Source organism: Anopheles marshallii, chromosome 2 (assembly GCF_943734725.1).
Source record: "Anopheles marshallii chromosome 2, idAnoMarsDA_429_01, whole genome shotgun sequence".
Taxonomy (NCBI): Eukaryota; Metazoa; Arthropoda; class Insecta; order Diptera; family Culicidae; genus Anopheles; species Anopheles marshallii.
In genome coordinates this window covers 54305836-54325367 of record NC_071326.1, presented here as the reverse complement: position 1 = coordinate 54325367, position 19532 = coordinate 54305836, and the positions used below count along the sequence as shown (strand labels likewise).

The following is a 19532-nucleotide window of genomic DNA, read 5'->3' as shown; positions in this document are numbered from 1 at the left end:
TCTTCTGTATCCCTGCCTAACTACGAATCTAGATGTCGCCTGCTCGGTATTGAATCTCTCATTCTCATTCATTTATTCACCGGGTATCTCTCATTCCAACTCGTTTGCTCCGTACCCGGTCTCTTTTAATTATCCACCAGACCGGACCAAAAACTCTTCTATCAGTCGCGTCGATCCAGTTCTACGTGCATTGCACACCTTCAACTCCTCGTCTCATCGATCGTTTCATTCCTGATCGATTAGTCGCTTGCAGCTTAGTTTCAAATTACCTTTAAGTTGAGTTATTAATTATTAGTAAGTATGTGAAGCCTGTTGGCAGACATAATTTAAGTAAATAAATAAATAAATAGATAAACGTTTCGTAACAAACAGTTGAACCCCCCAGCCCTCCGCCTCTCCCTTCCCCACTCTCTATATAATATATGGATATTCTCATATGTGTTTTCTACTGCAATCTTTTTAATTTGGATTCTTATTTATTTTCCTCCTCCTCTTCCTTTTACAATCCTCCTGTAATTCCTTATTTGGCTTTACAAGTAATTTAACTTTTTCTGGTAGAGTGGATACTAATTATACATAGAAAATGGCGACAACTATTAGGTTTTTCATCGGAGTTGGTAGTATGGATATATGGATTTTACTTTAAATTCAATTCATATCTTTTAAGTAACCATGATCTCTTTAAATACAGCAACAAACAAATCCTGAAACATTCACATTAGCATCATGTACAAAAAAAATAACGGAATTTGAAAAACGTTATTGTTTTGATGTAATTTTCAATGAAAGAACTTCAATTACATACACTTTCCAAGCACTAAGTGAAGACGATATTAAAGCTTGGATAGATGCAATGGATGGTAAAGAATCGGTAAGTGAACAGTAAAATGTGGTTTTGTGCGTATATACGGATTATTGGTGATGCTTAAAATTGTTTTTTTTTTTTTATACAGACCAACCTTACTTTATTAACAAAACATAATGAAGACGGCACGCTTGACGATGATGGATTCGCTTTTATTAAAAAGTGCATAGAGTTACTGGAAAGACGAGGACTGGAAGAAGAGGTATATAGAAGCTAACTTGTGTATATGCCAACTACATAACATTTTCATGGTATTTTATACTTTACAGGGATTATATCGTATTGGTGGTGTTAGCACTAAAGTAACGAAATTGTTACAAATGGGATTAGATCGGAAAAAGACTCAAAAAGATCGTCTTAGCTTTTTCGACGACGAGCATATGGGTTATAATGATATTTTAGAGAGCAAAACAATAGCAAGTGCTCTTAAACAGTATCTTCGGAATTTAAACGAGCCACTTATGACGTTTCGATTACATCATGCCTTCATAACAGCAGCCAGTGAGTATAATTTATACATACGCGACCATATATTGCATAAAACACATAAAAAACGTGAACGCAAACATAAAAATGTCAATTTTCTGTTTTGGTTAAGCTCAATAAATTGAAGTAAAAGTATATATATGTTTGTTATTGAACAAATTTAGTTGTTAGGCGCGGCCCGGTGGTTATCTGGTAGCGGCCTCTGTCCCACATCACATAAAACAGACGTCATCCAAACCGTTCCCCCGTGGCAAGGATTGACTATCCGGCTACGTCATAAAATAGGTCGATACGGCATGGTCATAAAAGTCGGTTTTGTTTTTTTGTGAATCACATTGTTTAGGTATTTGATATTTTTCTAAGTTATAAATATATTAAAGCCTCTCAGCTGTCACCGCATATCATCCCTAACTAGGAACAACAACAAAACAAACCAATCGATCGATCGATCCAACGATCGGTACTCTCCAGTTACTCTTGGAGTAACTGGAGAGCTCCATACAAACCAGTATCGACCGATCGTGGTACACTGTAAAAAACAAACAAGAATACAATACAAACTGTTCTTGGTACAACAGTTTTCTTTTCAGTTTTTTACCTTTACAGTGTTTTATTGCATGCAACTTGAATGAGTTACGTAGCAGACCTATGACCATGACACAAAATGAACGAAAAATGAGCTCTGATGAACCAAACAGATGACCCAATTGACAAAATTTGTACAATTCTGAGGCAAAACCAATTTATTTTTAAAGGCCTTACATAACGAACGATTGCTCGTGAGTAATCGTTCGCCAGAAACCATGCCAATGTGTTAGTGGCCCCCACACTATTGTAGTTTCAACCAATGCGGCCCGCGGGCTAAAAAGTTTGGAGACCCCTGCTATAGGCCATAACAGTTATACATCACAAAATTTTGTTATATTATACTTGTTATGCGCAAAAAAAAAACAAAAAAGCGAAATGTTGCATCCGTACCATAACATATGCTCGAACATATTAGCAGAACATATCAGCAGGGCATAATTGAGTTGTTTTGCGACGGATACATTATTCAACTCAGCACTGAATTGAACGTAGAAATTAGCAAAAACATAGAAACTTGTTACGCTAGGCGAGACAATTTGCATCCACACTTGTTGCGGTTCAGTGTTAAAAAATCAGCATAAAACGCCATTGGTTACCAGACACACCGAATTTCCGCTATAAAACCATTCGAGCATATGTTTTAGTTATAGTCTGGACGTTCCTTAGGGCATTCATTTTACCGAATTAAACTCTCACACCAAGAGGACACTTTCACAACAAGCGATGAATGGATATTTTTCAACACATGAGGTCATGAAAATCTGCCGCATTGCGTGTGGTAAATCCTAACATTCTACTGGCCTTGTTCATAACTGCTAAAGAATGGTCATTGAAGTTTATTCTCTGGTCAAATCACGTCGCTTTGATCATGGTATGCTATGCGTGGTTAACCGTAGTGTCAATGATCAAATTCACACCTTTATTTTTACAACCGGCATACCCGGGTATACTATACATTTTATATGGGGAACAAAATTTTTTCGTCTTAAAACTTTGATAACTCCGGTTGTATTGGTAATTTTGACAGATAACACTCAAGGGTGGCTCGGATTACGTGAACTAATCATAGAATTTTTCACTCATTTCCTTCAAATTTTCATGAAATATGAAGCTGATTCAAAAATATTTTTCATATAAGCATATATTTTACTTCTTTCTATTTTAAGTAAGTAGTAAATATGAACGTGATAGTGCCTCGACCAAGCATTCCACATAATGCTCAAGCTAATCATGTATCTGTCTGTAAAATGTATCTGTCTCATTCATGAATCCATCTCCATCTTTTAACATCCCATATTGACAGAAAATCACGAAAAAAAGTGTTTTTATCGACCTATCGTCCAGCTACGTGACTATCTAGCTACAGGTAAATAAAGTCACAGAAAGCCGGAAATGATTGAGGTTGTTGTGACGATAATTAAGGAGAAGAATTTTGAAAATGTATATAAAATGTATAATTATAGTACCAAACAGGTTTGATAACAGTTCTACATATTTTGAATCAAATGATGAATAGAACAAATTGCGAACTATGGTTTTGTTTGTACGTATTTTAAAGATTTGCTTAAAGATTTTTAATGTAACAAAAATAGAATGTAGTAACAAGAAATTATGTATTATATGTACTAACTTTGTTTCATTTTTTTAGAACAAGAGACACGTTTGCAACGAATTAATGATGTGCATCAATTGGTATACAAACTACCCAAAAATCGGTTGGATATGCTGGGAATGGTTATTCGACACTTAAAAACGTAAGTAATTGAGAATACAAGCTTTATTACAAGTAAGACTACATATTTATTTGTGATGTTCTATTCATTCTATGATAATATTAACTATGGTAATATGTTTTTTCCTATTTTTAGTGTATCGTCAAAGAGCGATAGAAATAAAATGTCAGTGTTTAATTTAGGTGTTGTGTTTGGTCCTACTTTATTGCGAGCTGCTGAAGAAACTGTTGCTGCAATACTTGATATAAAGTTCAATAACGTAATCATCGAAATTTTAATTGAAAATTATGACAAAATTTTTAAAAATTTACCTTCTACATCAAAGGGCAGCAGTACTGGTGATTCTTATATGTAAGTTGAAAAGGTGCACTTAATTTACTTTTAGAAAAAAAAACAATCCAAATTAAAGTTGAAAGTCCTTTTGTAAATGTATCCTGCCTTTCTTTTAGTTTGACATTTCAGTTTAATTTTAGAGGATCGTCCAGACTGTAACCATAACACATACTCGAATGATTTTCTTGCAGAAATTATGCATTTGTGGCTAGCATATTGGTACCAAATTGTGTTGTTTTGGCAACAATGAAAAGACCGCAAAAAGTGTGGATATAAAACCACTCGCCTAGCACAAAAGGTCTATTTTATTGTAGACATATTTTTTTCCGCTCCCAGACCATGTAAAAAAAGTTTAATTCAATGTTTAGTTGAATAATCAATGTTTTAAATTTGTTTTTGGTGCAAAACAACTGGAATATGCCCAATTCGAGCATATGTTATGGTACAGGGAACTGATACACGGTGCTTGACTCTTCCTGCAGTGCAACGTAGAAAGTAGTAAAAAGAATGTTAAAACCTCGTTCAAATAATTATCCACTTCCTCTAACGTTTTTTATTTTGTAGTGCTGTTACGATGTATCATTATATTATATCCTATAACCTGCAACGCCTCATATAGACTCTATAGTTTCCAGGGATTGGAAAACTCTAGGTACTATTAAATATATTGCCCGAGACCTCTCTAACTCAATGTGTTTGCAAGTGCTGTTTTGTTCGTTGGCCAGATCTTTGCTAGAGTGTTGTTCAGTGATCTGGTCTCCTATGGCTAGTGTCCACCTCGACAGCATCGAGCGTGCCAGGTTCGTTGTTCACAGATTCCTTGTTGCATACTCTTCCACGCTGCCAGATTATGAGTTTAGTTGTCAGCTGTTTGGATTTGAAACTCTCGAGGGCTGCCTCCTCCATTCCCAAATCATATTTATTACTCCCTTCTTGTTCGATCGTATTGATGCACTGTCGTTAGTGCTTGATACCTTTTTATGATCCCAACTGTACCCTGCGTATTCATCCTCCTTTATTTATCCCTTTACGCCATACCTAAGTTGGTATTAGACCAGTACGTTGCCAGTTCAGTATGTTGAACCATTAGACAGACATTTATTGATAAATAATAATCATCCTATCATATGTATTTTCTTTTCCCATTCAGATCACAATCCAATAAAAGCCCATTATTTCAACGACCGGATAGCAGCAGTAGTGGTGCTGTGGAAAGTGCAACAGGAGGGTCAATATCAACAGGGATAAATCTTAATTACCCTAAGGACCGCACCATACATTCTATCTACGCACAAACGCAACCTGTAGTTCGTGTTGTTGCCAAGTCGAATTATACTGAGCCAATTATGTCCTCAAGTTTACAACACATACCTAATGGTATACAGTCATTATACAGCAAAGGCACTAATCATTATCCGACTTATGAAGCCAAACCAACAATTATATCTTCGATTATTAGCGAATCTACCCCTGCTTCGTTGATTATTAGAGACCAAAATAATCAACAGCACTTGAAATCTACTATTGATCCGTCATCAAGTCACTACCATGGAACACATTATACTGTAGACAAAGTCTCTGCTGGATATCAAAATTTGTCTGCTGGTAGTGCTCTTGGTGGATGTTATCCTTCACAAAACCAATCTACCGCATCGTTTTCACATAACTCTTCGTTATCTGGAATGAATAGTATGACAAACTGTGACGCTACGATTCCACACGGAGTTTATGATCGTGTAATTACTTTAGGCAATAGCGATTCCAATCTCGCTATTTCTCGTAAAGAGTTATCAACATATGAAAAAATTAACTCCACAAGCAGTTCGGCAGAATCGGTATGCTCTTCACCGGGAGGTATTATTGCTAGTAGCGTCTTCTGTACTTTAAGAAGCCCTCGTGGTAACTGGGCTAATAATGCTGCTATTGGCAACAAAAATGTTGCAAAATACGATAGTTGTGGAACTAACAATAATATCCGCACAGTCGTTTCACCGTTAACAACTACGGTGCATGTTGAAGAGTCTGACAATTCAGCTAGCCCTAGTTATGGTAGGCCAAAGAAAACTCAGCGTATTAAAGACTTTGGCCGAAATCGCCAGTTACCGCCAGTTCAGCAACAGCTATCGTTAGCTCAACAGCAGTATTTGCAGCAAAACCCAGGAAAACAATCATTAACAGTACGAGAAGATATGTAAGTATAGATATGATGCTGACCTTAATATGTTTAATATGTTTATACATTTTTATACATTTAGAATCTTTTTACATATATTTTATTTACTCTAATGCATTGATTTAGACGAGTACGTACATTATACGCTTGTTTAGCAGAAAACGATGGAGAATTATCATTTGAACCAAACCAAATCATAACTAATGGTGAGTAAAACGATTTGGTTCCATTTTTGAACAGTCAAACAAATTTATTTTTATTCTTTCAGTGCGTCGATCAAATGAACCAGGGTGGTTAGAAGGTACGCTTAATGGAAAGTCTGGATTGATACCAGAGAATTATGTAGAAATGTTGAAATAATTCTCTTTGCAAATTTGTGCGCTTTATAAACAAGATAAAACGCACTCACACATCTATACAGAAAAGGCTACAGTTAAAAATAACAAACCATACTACAATAGCAATAATTTTTACATTTACTTGTTTTATCGATTCGAAAAATGTTAAAGAATCACTAATTTTATCGTTGAATATACCAACATTATCATAGCAGCGATAATTTTTACATCAGTAACGAAACATAAACATTCCATTCTTGGGTTGTTATTAGCGTTTAGTACAGCCGAAGTCGCAACTGTACATTCCAAGCCAAAAGCCAATAGAGATATATAATAAAAGTAAATTTATACGCAATGATTTTAACTAATAATATAGCAAGGGACACCAAAATAACATTTCTTTTCAATGAGTATATTATTTCTTTTTGCAATAAGTTTTCTTGTTATGTGTTATTAATAATTAAAAAACTTATCAAGTTAATTATTAATAGTTATATTGTGGCATTTATCATGTTCATGAATTGCATAATCAGAGCATTATTGTGTTGTATTGTACAAAGATGTTCACTACAATGGCTTATTTTTTCTTCTTTATTGACACAACAACCCAGAAGAAGTTTAAGTATGGCCATTTCTGGCTTTCTTTGACTTTATTTACCCGTAGCGGGGGAGTGGTCCGGATGGGATTTTAGACCGGTCGTGTTGTGTAATAACCGGCGATACTACCGACGCAGCATCCCCAATTTCATCACAAGTAATACATTATTTTCAATTTAGTAGATAATATTTTTAAAATATTGCGTCACCAACCATTTTATGTAGAAGCAATGCTAATTCATAGGTTTTTGTTAGATTTGCTATGAAAACGCTCGAGCAGTGTATACGAGAAATTTTGTTTTTGTTTTTATATTATCTTACGTTCACCATACTTTTTTATTAATTATCTGATCGAAAAATTCATTCGAAAACCATTCGTGTTGTGTTAATTTCTGGCGGATCCATAATAAAACAATAATTTTTCAAATATTCTTGAACAGTTTTATCTAATTTGAATGAAAGGCAATAATACTTATCTTTACAGGATAGATTGTAAGTAGGTGAGATGAAATTTCTGTTTACGATGTAAGTTATGAAATCCAATTTAATTGTTCGAAACAACATGTACATCAATCGGTTTGAAACGAACGTGATGCCATGAATATTGTACAAAATTTGAGTAAATCAATTCCTAATCTTTCCTTTTACCCTATTTTATATTCGTTCACTGAATATTACAAGCATGCCATTTATGGAAAGCCAACACACACAAAATTGTTATCAGTATAACGTTGAACTAACAAAGTTGAGGATTAGCGTTATGTGTCATTTTATCTATCGCAAGGAAGCTTTAGAAAACATGCACAAATTTAGCTAAATCGGTCAATCGAAATGATCAACTTAACAAAAAAAAAGTTTATAATTATTTGTATTATTTTTATTGATGATTTAGTTGTTATAACTTTAATACAATAGTGAAACTATATGTTACAAAGAAACGAGCTTTCTTAAATAACTATTCACTTTCACTTAGTCCTACCAGTGGTCCTACTGTGTACCAGAGAAAGACGTATTATTTTGGTTTTTTTTTAAAAGAGAACTAGTTTGAAATCTAGTTTCTATTGTTAAAAATGTGAATAATAAGCATTCTAAATTTTCAAAACGTTTGTCGTTCAGTATAACTTTAAAATGCGAGAGTAAGTAGCGTGAGGGGCATTTTTACAATTCGTAGTATAGTTGTTATTTTATTATTATTCTTTCATTTTATGAGCTTAGGAATTGATGCGAATTGTTATTTAATTATAATTTAATTGTTATGTGGCTATTGTTGACTAAATAAAATCCTTTGACCTTTATTGAACCATTAACAATCACTATTTCGAGAAAGGTAATCGCCAATATGTACAATCGCTTCAAAGGTAAGGCGTGTTTGTGTGTTCGATAATGTATCGCTGATAATGGGGTAGATCATCCCAAAAGTTAGAAAGCTAAAGCTTTAAACCTGTATCCGCCAAACAATCCAGGTACCGGGCTGTATCATTCTGTACAGATTCGTAAAGGACATAGCATTTTGACATAAAGAATGACACAAGGGATCATTTTTGTAAACTACAATTTGAGGAAAATCGATTAAAGTTTAGTAACTTAATTTTAATTTCAATGTATTTGAAATAATATACAAGTCTGATTATTAAAATAATCCTTTTTCAGTTGTTTTCGTTAAACAAAATTGTTTACCTTTTTCGCACACGGGAAACATGGCCTAACCTGGCTCAGACCAGCTAGCAAAATTCTTTGTTTTGACATTTGTCGAGTTTGGGTTTTGGGTACTTTCATTGAGAATCCAATCTAATCCTTCTTTCCTAGGCTTAACTTGGCTTGCCATTTGTATGGCGAGTGGTAAGCGGATAAGCCTGGAAACGTCAAAACGCATACAAAAAATGGCTTAGAGCGTGATCTACCCCAATAGTAGAACGTAGTTAATAAACAGGTCACGGTCTAAGTGTCAGATCAGGATCTGTGTCATTTAAGAGCGGAAAGAGCAACTCTCTTCTGCTGAAACGCCTCGTAACGACAACACGTGTACTAAGAACTTGTAATAAAACCGTTTACACTTTAACAGATTATGGGGCCAGACCCTTTACGCAGACCCTTAGAAGAGATGACCGATATAACGAATATAACTGGAATTGATCGATTGGTGGGACGCGAAAACTGGTCGACGTGGAGGTCTTATCTAGAACTTATCTAGAGGTCGAGGACCTTTGGAGCGCCATAGAACCGAAAATGAAACCTGATAGGACAGTTGAAGCGGTGGATCCTTTTTTTTAATATTAATTAAAGATTAAAGTTAAAGAGAGAAAGGCACGAGTCAAATTCATCCGAGTGTTTGAGCCGGGTAATTATTACCATGTAAGAGATACACAGACTGCTCGGGAAGCTTGGAAAAAGTTGTGTGACGCATTCGAAGAAACGGACTTAACGCGGGAAGTCGGTTTACTTTTTAAGCTAATTCGTACCGATCTGGAAAGCTGTGGATAGATGGAAAATTACGCGAATAGAATGATTTCGATCTGTCACCAACTGAATGCGATCGGGTTTCAGATTGCTGATCAATTTGTCGGTGCATTGCTTCTCGCTAGGCTACCTGAACGATACCAACCAATGGTGATGGCACTTAAAAACTCGAGTACTGCGATCACAGGTGATTCGATAAAAACCATTTTGCTACAAGAAGAAGCAGAATCGACTCACACCAAAAAAATATGCGTAGCAAAACAACACGCACATGGCACGCACACGGCACGATACGGCACGCACAAAAGAACCGAGCGCAAAGGACTTAAGTGTTGGAAATGCAATCGGTTCGGGCACATTGCAAGTGAATGCGATAACGGTAATACCACCAAGAGAGAGAAAGCGTTGGGAGCAGTGTTACTAAGCGTTGAACGAGGAGCGAAGAGCGAATGGTATTTGGATTCAGGTTGCACATGACGCATAACCTCAAACGCTTGCAAGACGTGAAGGATAGAAGCGGAACAGTGTTGGTTGCGAATAGAAAGAGTTTGCAGATCAAAGCGTGTGGTACTGCTTGGAACTATCCTGTAAATGATGTCCATTACATTCTTGACCTTTCCATGAATCTGCTTTCTGCGTTCATGCGTTGGTCGAAATCTGCATTGGTCGAAAAGTGAAAAAAGGATACTCGATCGTGTTTAATATCGATGGATGCAAAATACTGAGCGATAGCGGCGATGTAATTACGACTGTAGTCTTAGAAAACGATTTGTTTAAGATTGTTTAGCAAAAATCGTGTGATAGAGTGATGACGTGTACATCGAGCAACTCAAGCGAAATGTAGCACAAGCGACTAGAGCATATTAATGTGAAAAGCTTGCAGAAGCTGGCTGATGGAGTCGTGAATGGCTTACAAATGAGTGGAGGAAACTCTATTGTACGATTTGTGCCATGGAAAAGCAGATGCGATTGCCGTTTAGTAAGAGTGGTCACGTGCTGATCCGTGTCCGATGGAGGTGCCAGGTGCTAGCTGGAAATCGATACTATGTAACAGTCATCGATGATATGTCGCGGAGAGTGAGAGTTTATTTTCTGAAAAGCAAATCCGGGGATGAAGTGTTAGACCGCTTCAAAGATTTCCACGAGAAAGCAGAAAGGGAGTTCGAACGTAACGTAAAGGTGCTTCGAACTGATAATGGAAAAGTATATGTTAATAGTACATTCCAGGGATATCTACGGAAGCCCGGAATTCGGTATCAGCTGACAATTGATTACACGCCGGAGCAGAATGGAATGGCGGAACGTGCTAATCGAACCATAGATGAACGGGCGCGTTGTATGCTGTTTGAAGCGAAGCTGCCGAAAACATTCTGGGCGGTGGCTGTGCAGACAGCTGTGTACCTTATTAACAGGTCGCCAACTAATGGTCACGATCTGACACCGGAGGAAGTATGGAGTGGAAAGAAACCGGACATTTCGCATCTTCGTGTTTTCGGTACAAAGACGATGGTTCAAATACCAAAGGTTAAATGCCAAAAGTGGGATCCTAAATCCAGAGAATGTGTGCTTACTGGATTTGAAGAGGACACCAAGGGATATCGGCTATACGATCCAGCCACAAGATGCTTGATGAAAAGTCGTGAGGTGAAATTTATCAACGAAGGTTATGGTAAGAATAAGGAGTCACCTAAACGTGGTAAAACAGTTTTGCTTGATTTTAGCGAGAGTAACCACTTGTATGAAGACGATTTAGTGCGTGTGAGCGACAGCATGGTTGGAGAAAGTAGTACACCGGGCTACTTGAACCTTCTATCGACTGTTGTGAATGAGCAGAAGTCTCAGACAGTGCGACGCAGAGTTATGGAGAACGCGTACCAATTCCGTTTAAAAAAATATTTTATTTAATAATTTCCGGATCGTAACGTCCGTCCTAGTTTAGCCCTTGATACGAACTCAATGAGACGCAACTGATTTGTGCTTTTATACGAGTGTGTTCCTCCTAGCTCGCTTTTGACGTTTCCAGGCTTATCCGCTTACAACTCGCCATACAAATGGCAAGCCAAGTTAAGCCTAGGAAAGAAGGATTAGATTGGTTTCTCAATAAAAGTACCCAAGTACCCAAAACCCAAACTTGAAAAATGTCAAAACAAAGAATTTTGCTAGCTGGTCTGAGCCAGGTTAGGCCATGTTTCCCGTGTGCGAAAAAGGTAAACAAATTTTATTTAACGAAAACAACTGAAAAAGGATTATTTTAATAATCAGACTTTTATATTATTTCATTGCATTGAAATTAAAATTAAATTACTAAACTTAAATCGATTTTCCTCAAATTGTAGTTTACAAAAATGATCCCTTGTGTCATTCTTTATGTCAAAATGCTATGTCCTTTACGAATCTGTACAGAATGATACAGCCCGGTACCTGGATTATTTGGCAGATACAGGCTTAAAGCTTAAGCTTTCTAACTTTTAGGATGATCTACCCCGATGTTTGATCTACCCCCGATCTATCTGGATATTGTCTTTCGTACCGTGATCGTCGTTGGTGGTCCGATTATTGTTGATGCAGCATACTTTGTCGGTGCTGGATGTTGGCTGTGCGGCATAAATACATCGTTGTTTATATGTTTATAATTGTTTATATGTTGCATGACCGTATTGTCGCTAATGTTGCTAACTGCAGTACACGTCAGTATAAAGTTCCGGATAAGTACAAAGATTACGTGGTTGACATTAAGAGCTTTCTTAATGTCAACCACGTAATGTTTGTAATCACGTATTTCTTTTTAAACCTGGTCTTAAATCTTCATCTGATACGGGAGACGATAGTAATAATTTCCGGATCGTAACGTCCGTCCTAGTTTAGCCCTTGATACGAACTCAATGAGACGCAACTGATTTGTGCTTTTATACGAGTGTGTTCCTCCTAGCTCGCTTTTGACGTTTCCAGGCTTATCCGCTTACAACTCGCCATACAAATGGCAAGCCAAGTTAAGCCTAGGAAAGAAGGATTAGATTGGTTTCTCAATAAAAGTACCCAAGTACCCAAAACCCAAACTTGAAAAATGTCAAAACAAAGAATTTTGCTAGCTGGTCTGAGCCAGGTTAGGCCATGTTTCCCGTGTGCGAAAAAGGTAAACAAATTTTATTTAACGAAAACAACTGAAAAAGGATTATTTTAATAATCAGACTTTTATATTATTTCATTGCATTGAAATTAAAATTAAATTACTAAACTTAAATCGATTTTCCTCAAATTGTAGTTTACAAAAATGATCCCTTGTGTCATTCTTTATGTCAAAATGCTATGTCCTTTACGAATCTGTACAGAATGATACAGCCCGGTACCTGGATTATTTGGCAGATACAGGCTTAAAGCTTAAGCTTTCTAACTTTTAGGATGATCTACCCCGATGTTTGATCTACCCCCGATCTATCTGGATATTGTCTTTCGTACCGTGATCGTCGTTGGTGGTCCGATTATTGTTGATGCAGCATACTTTGTCGGTGCTGGATGTTGGCTGTGCGGCATAAATACATCGTTGTTTATATGTTTATAATTGTTTATATGTTGCATGACCGTATTGTCGCTAATGTTGCTAACTGCAGTACACGTCAGCATAAAGTTCCGGATAAGTACAAAGATTACGTGGTTGACATTAAGAGCTTTCTTAATGTCAACCACGTAATGTTTGTAATCACGTATTTCTTTTTAAACCTGGTCTTAAATCTTCATCTGATACGGGAGACGATAGTATTGATGTTGAGTATGCTAGTCCAGATAGCGTACCGGATGGTGTTGCAGCTTGTCAACAAGAAATTTATAGTGTCGAAGCTAAGACCTATGCGGAGGCGATGGCGTCGTCGGATGCTGAACAATGGAAACAAGCTATGACATTTCATTTCGTACGCTAAAGTCAGTTGCAGCTAAAAATTCCACTCGATCCTGGATACATAAAGAACGAAGAAGAGGAAAGCCCGTTTGTATGTAATTATAACTACCAGATGCTGATAGAAAACTGCTGTATATAGCGATCAACACGAGACCAGATATTGCAGCAGCTGTCTCGATATTGAGCCAGAAAACGATCAAACCAACTCAAAGTGATTGAAACGAAGTGAATAGGGTTGTGCGATACTTAGATTTGCGGCTAAGCAAGAACGGTATAGGAGATGGTATAATCGGATATATCGATTCTGATTGGGCAGAAAATTAGAAAGATAGGAAGTCTAACAGTGGATTTGTTTTCATAATGAATGGTGGCACTGTTAGTTGGGTATGTAGGAAGCAAAGCTGCTTGTCGCTGTTGCCTACAGAGGCTGTGTTGGGACCAATTCCCCTTTCGAATACCTCTTCTATGTGTTTTAATGACTTTGTTCGGTGGTGTTCAATTTTCGATTACAAGTTTATTTTAATGCGTATCAATACCCATTGATCCGCCTACCGATCGTAGCTTACCGAACCTACCTGAAGTTTCTCGAATTCGGTGATGTTTCGGGTCCTCAGATTCGAAATTTATCTTTTGATTCGCTATAATATAACGCTACAATTTCGAACTAACAGGCTGAGTTAATAGTTAAGCCAGTTTTTTGTATGCATTTTGACGTTTCCAGACTTATGCGCTTACAGCTCGCCATAAAAATGACAAGCCAAGTTAAGCCTAGGAAAGAAGGATTAGATTGGTTTCTCAATGAAAGTACCCAAGTACCCAAAACCCAAGCTCGACAAATGTCAAAACAAAGAATTTTGCTAGCTGGGATGAGCCAGGTTACGCCATGTTTCCCCTGTGCAAAAAATGTAAACAATTTTTTTTAACAAAAACAACTGAAAAAGGATAATTTTAATAATCAGACTTGTACATTCTTTCAAATGCAATGAAATTAAAATTAAATTACTAAACTAAAATCGATTTTTCTCAACTTGTAGTTTACAAAAATGGTCCCTTGTATCATTCTTTATGTCAAAATGCTATGTCCTTTACGATTCTCTACAGATACAGGCTAAAAGCTTAAGCTTTCTAACTTTTGGTATGACAATGACTTTTGGCCATTGTTAGCCGGAGAAAAATTAAGCAAGACGACAAAACACATTGCTACTAAATATCACTTCACGAAAGATCAGATTAAGAAAAATGAAGTGATTTGCACTTATTGCCCCACGGAGAATATGGTAGCAGATATTCTCACTAAACCTTTGATGAATGTAAAAATGCAGAAACTAGTGCAAATTATACATTTATCTGTATAGGTTTAGGAGGAGCTTCCATATGAACAAATACGCGTTCAGGAGGAGTGTTGGATAATGCAACGCTGATAGTAGTAGAACGTAGTTAATAAACAGGTCACGGTCTAAGTGTCAGATCAGGATCTGTGTCAGTTAAGAGCGGAAACGACCAGAACAACTCTCTTCTGCTGAAACGCCTCGTAACGACAACACGTGTACTAAGAACTTGTAATAAAACCGTTTACACTTTAACAATGTGTTACAATCGTAACTGTGTCATAATTATAGTTATGTATTTGATAGCAAATCGTCCCTCAATACAATTTCGGAGCTGATATTGATATCCCACTTTTGTGTTTGTCAACATGAGAGTGTGTGTCAACCGGGATGAAGCACGTCGGAGTGGAAACCGTACTTAATCTCCACTCACAGGTGACAGGGACTGGTTATGTGTGCGTTCGGTTGACACACTCAAGAAGAACGGTCAATGAGATTGCTGAACACCAGACCAACGATCGGACGTTGAGGGTCTCCGTCCTAAGACAAGTTTTAACCGTTGTTGTAAAATCGTATGTTTATTTTGTTTTATGTAATAAATTGTACTGTGCAAACAAAGATACAACAGTGTTCTTTAGTATAAGACTTATTTATTAACGTAAAACACAATTACAAAATAACAGATTAAAACGGTCTTGTCCGTCCGGTCGGTCAACGCTCTCTGTTCGCCCTGCGTTGTACTGCGCTCTTACTACTACAATGATAGTACGTTACTGTCATTGAGAGTGACATCGTTACAACACAGGGTGGTTGCCAAACTGCTTAATACTGCTGGTAAGATTTCATCCACTGCGGAGGTCTTCTAGCTCGTGAAGATCGGCGTGGAGGCTGCACGGATAAAGATGAGGTTATGTCGTTGCAACTTCTGAAGACACAGTTGACTCCGGACAAGCAGATATTACAGACGGCAAAATTGGTAACGACGACACTGATAACGATGGTACAGACGATGATAAGGATGATGATGATGACGATGACACAGATGTTGATGACGATGATGATAATGATGACATCCAAGGACTGTGGCATTGATGCCGTAGATGCAGTGGCGGATTTTTCCAATTCTCCAGAGGCCCCTTGTGTTTCAATTCGGGGGCTCCACAAGCCTACGAAGAAAGTTTAAACGGCGCTCGTCGGTCCCATTTCTAGGATACTAGGATACTTTATGCACTTTTCCTACTAAACAGTTTTTCCCGGGGCCCCTTGCACGGCGGGGCTCTAGGCGGCCGCCTACTCCACCCACCGTTAGATCCGCCACTGCGTAGATGTAAACAGGGAAAGCTTCGGGATGGAACAGGTATCCTCTACCAATGAAGAAGAGTAGCATTCACTCATGCTCCAAGCGTCCAGAATTTTGTCGAAAATCATCGTAGCATCCTTTGAATCTCGATGGCTATCAGAACTTCAGAATCAGAATGGGTATTACCGAGGACGTAACTGATTTATATGAGTTTTGAGTTTAATACCGGATATGGTTCTAACCTCGTACACTACGCTTCCAATCCGTTTATCGATGAACCCAGGAACCCATCTCCATGTGTTTGATTTATAATACTTAGCGTCCACACCGATGTCGAACTTTCTCTGCTTAATTTCCGAACTTCTGGTATTGGACAAAGTTCGCGGTGGTAGTCGGTCTTCGACCAAAGATTGCATCTGCAGGGGTCTTATGATTTTCCAGCATCGTTTTTTCTTTCGTTAGAACGGCCTGGCCGTTCGACTTATTTTACCACGTAGCCGGATAGTCACAGCAGGGCGATAAACCCGTGTTGTGCTCTCGGACTGGAGTATCAAACTCCGACCGAGGGTGAGAGTAGGTAGCAACCATACTAGCCACGCTGTAGCCAACCGAAATAAAAAAGCTTTTCATTCCGGTTGTGAGAAGCTTGCTTTATTCCGGGCTACCTCCCCGTAGCCCCCTTTTAGTTCCGTGTTACGCTAGCGATACATAGTATGGTGCGAATTACAATACAATTGTTTTGGCATCTTCCTAGCACCCTACTCCTAAATCTACTTATTTAAATATTTATCTATAATATATTTCCTAACCTATTTATCCGACATTATTTAATTTAATTTAATTTAATTTTTAATTTTCCTATTCGAAATTTGTTAGCTCGTAGGTATCAGCACTGATCGATATCGATTCAATTATTTTAGCTGCTTCGCCTTTCAACGCGGCTCTTAGATAGTGGAACTTCTGTATTTTTGGTACCTCACCGTTATCATGGATAAGGTCTTCGTACGTGTTCCGGAACGGAAGCCACTGCATAAAATCACCACTAAACTCCGGAAGGGGAATCGTCGGAAGTTTCAAACCGGACAGAGGAATAGACGCGCAGACCACTGGCTCGACCACACTATTAACGACAGGCAATTTAGCTGCTAACTCTGCCTGCACTCTAAAACACATGTCCTAGTATTCCGCATGCTTTCCACTATTACAAGCTATTACATTTTCCTCAGTTGTACTTTCCTTCAACCGCATCTGCACACGAGCTCGGACCACAACTTTTTAAATCGCTCTAAACGCAGCGATACTTGAGCGCGATCGCGCTCCTCTACGAAATCAAACGAATTGTTCATAACGTCCTATCGAGGTCATCATGGCGAGACGCCTCATAGACCATTTCACTTGGTAGGCCATCGCGAAAACAAAAAAAAAATGCGTTTCACAAATTGTCCGTAAATTCACGTAATTTTACTAGGAATTTCTCGTCTTACAATATCCTGGTCACGGCATCATATGTTCGCGAGCTAGTCGCGGAACGATTTAATGCGAGATATGTTCGATAGTTTTAGGTTACGCGATTTTACACTTTATTTTAATCTCCTACGTCGAGTTCATGACAAGTTCTGATTTGCTAGTGTGTCAACAGCTCGGCGGTGCTGCTGCCTGTCGTTTTCACCTCGTGGTGACCATTTTTGCCTCTGTCACTTGCCGTGCCTATTTGTACATACTTTTGTGATATTACGTATTATAAGCTAAACTAAAGAGAGTCACCAGTTTAGCTTTTTCACTTGTATTCTTTTATATTTCACGTTTTACTAGCGCAGCGTTTTCCCTTAGTATGTTTCTCGGGCAGCGTTTCCCCTTAGTACGATAAAATCAATCTGGCCTTAGCGTTATCCTAAACCGCTATTTATATCAATTCCTTAACCATCTAATCCTAGCTTACCTTATTTACTTCCAATGTAGCTTCTAATGTTAATTTATCCTATCCTTATCTTTAACTATTTATTTATCCTATTCTAACTTATGCTGCTTTTCTTCTACCATTCACAACTGCTTCGTTCCAAGTACATATTACCATAGTTCTGCTATAATAATTCTATAATCCTAACTTTCGTAATTCTACTATAATATACCTATATTTTATTTAACAACAATATTATAATTGCCTAATGTGCAGGCGCCACACTTCCCTCCTTTTAAAAGTATAAAAATCATATGTAATAGATTTTTATCATTTAACTAATCTATTCTTATGGACAGTATATACAGTGGACAGTACTTTCCTTTTTGCTATGGTTGTTTATTATAGTACAATTTGGTTGTTGTATTTTAGAAACTGTGTATGTACCTTAATATAAAGGATCTAATTTTTTCCTGTTCTCGTTTTTCAAATACACTTCGTCTCCTGGTTTAATTGAAAGCGGGTTGATACTGCTGTTTGCAGCCGTCTGTCTTTTCTCTTTTTGCTCAATTAATTTTTCCCGTGCTACTTTGTTTGACTTTTGTATTTTATATTTCAGTTCATTATAATATTGATCATGATTGTATACCGGTTCTATTTTGTGAGTCATTATATCATGTGGAAGATTTGCTTTTCTTCCGAATAATAGCTCGAATGGCGTGTAGCCAGAATCTGTGTGCGCTGTGGTGTTAAACGTAAATTCATAGAATTTCACCCAGTCATCCCAATCATCTCCATGCTCGTTTGTAAATGATCTTAAATATTCGTTCAAAGTTCTATGGTTGCGTTCTAAAGCGCCTATGGTTTGTGGGTGATAAGCAGTCGCAAATGTTTGCTTGATTCCTAGTATTTTTGTCATTTTTATCTCGTATTTTTAAGTACAAGCGATATTGACCAACATGTGAGGACTGTTAGAGCCGGTAAAGGATTGTGTGCACACGCGGTGGCTGATGGATGTGAACTAACTTGACTTTTATTGTGTGTTGACAGTTGAGGTGTATACAGTAGAGGTATGACACATTGGCACATTTGTATTTTAACACTCCCCCTCAATGTGACATATCTATTTTTCTTAATCCTATTTGTTCCAAATTTTCATGTAATTTTTGCGGTCCTAATGGTTTTGTCAAAAGATCTACTTTCATTTTATCCGTTGGACAGTATTCAATTTTTATCGTTCTGTTTTCGCACAATTCTTTAATAAATTGGTATTTGGTATCAATATGTTTGGATCTTCTACTTATGCGCTCCGTTTTTATGAAGTTTATGCATCCCTGATTGTCTTCATTTATTTCAATGGTTGGATGTTATTGAGGTTCTCCGAAATCTGTTAGTAGCTGCCTTATCCAGATTGTTTCTTGATAACATTCGCTTAATGCAATGTATTCACTTTCCATAGAGGACAGTGATACACACTGTTGGCGTCTACTAGCCCACATTATTGTTCCACCACCGTATTGGAACAACATTCCAGTAGTGGATTTT

At 37.5% G+C, this 19532-nt stretch overlaps 1 protein-coding gene across 1 annotated transcript in view; it reads left to right on the top strand.

Annotated features, from left to right (window-relative positions):
• LOC128718157 (rho GTPase-activating protein Graf) overlaps nt 1–6538 on the top strand; it is a 111931-nt gene extending 105393 nt beyond the window's left edge. The window contains exons 10-17 of the mRNA XM_053811829.1: nt 692–871; nt 954–1067; nt 1135–1366; nt 3588–3693; nt 3808–4023; nt 5156–6196; nt 6305–6384; nt 6447–6538. Of these exons, the coding sequence (XP_053667804.1) occupies nt 692–871; nt 954–1067; nt 1135–1366; nt 3588–3693; nt 3808–4023; nt 5156–6196; nt 6305–6384; nt 6447–6538 (2061 nt within the window). The remainder of the gene's footprint in view (nt 1–691; nt 872–953; nt 1068–1134; nt 1367–3587; nt 3694–3807; nt 4024–5155; nt 6197–6304; nt 6385–6446) is intronic.
• The last annotated feature ends 12994 nt before the right edge of the window (nt 6539–19532 follow it).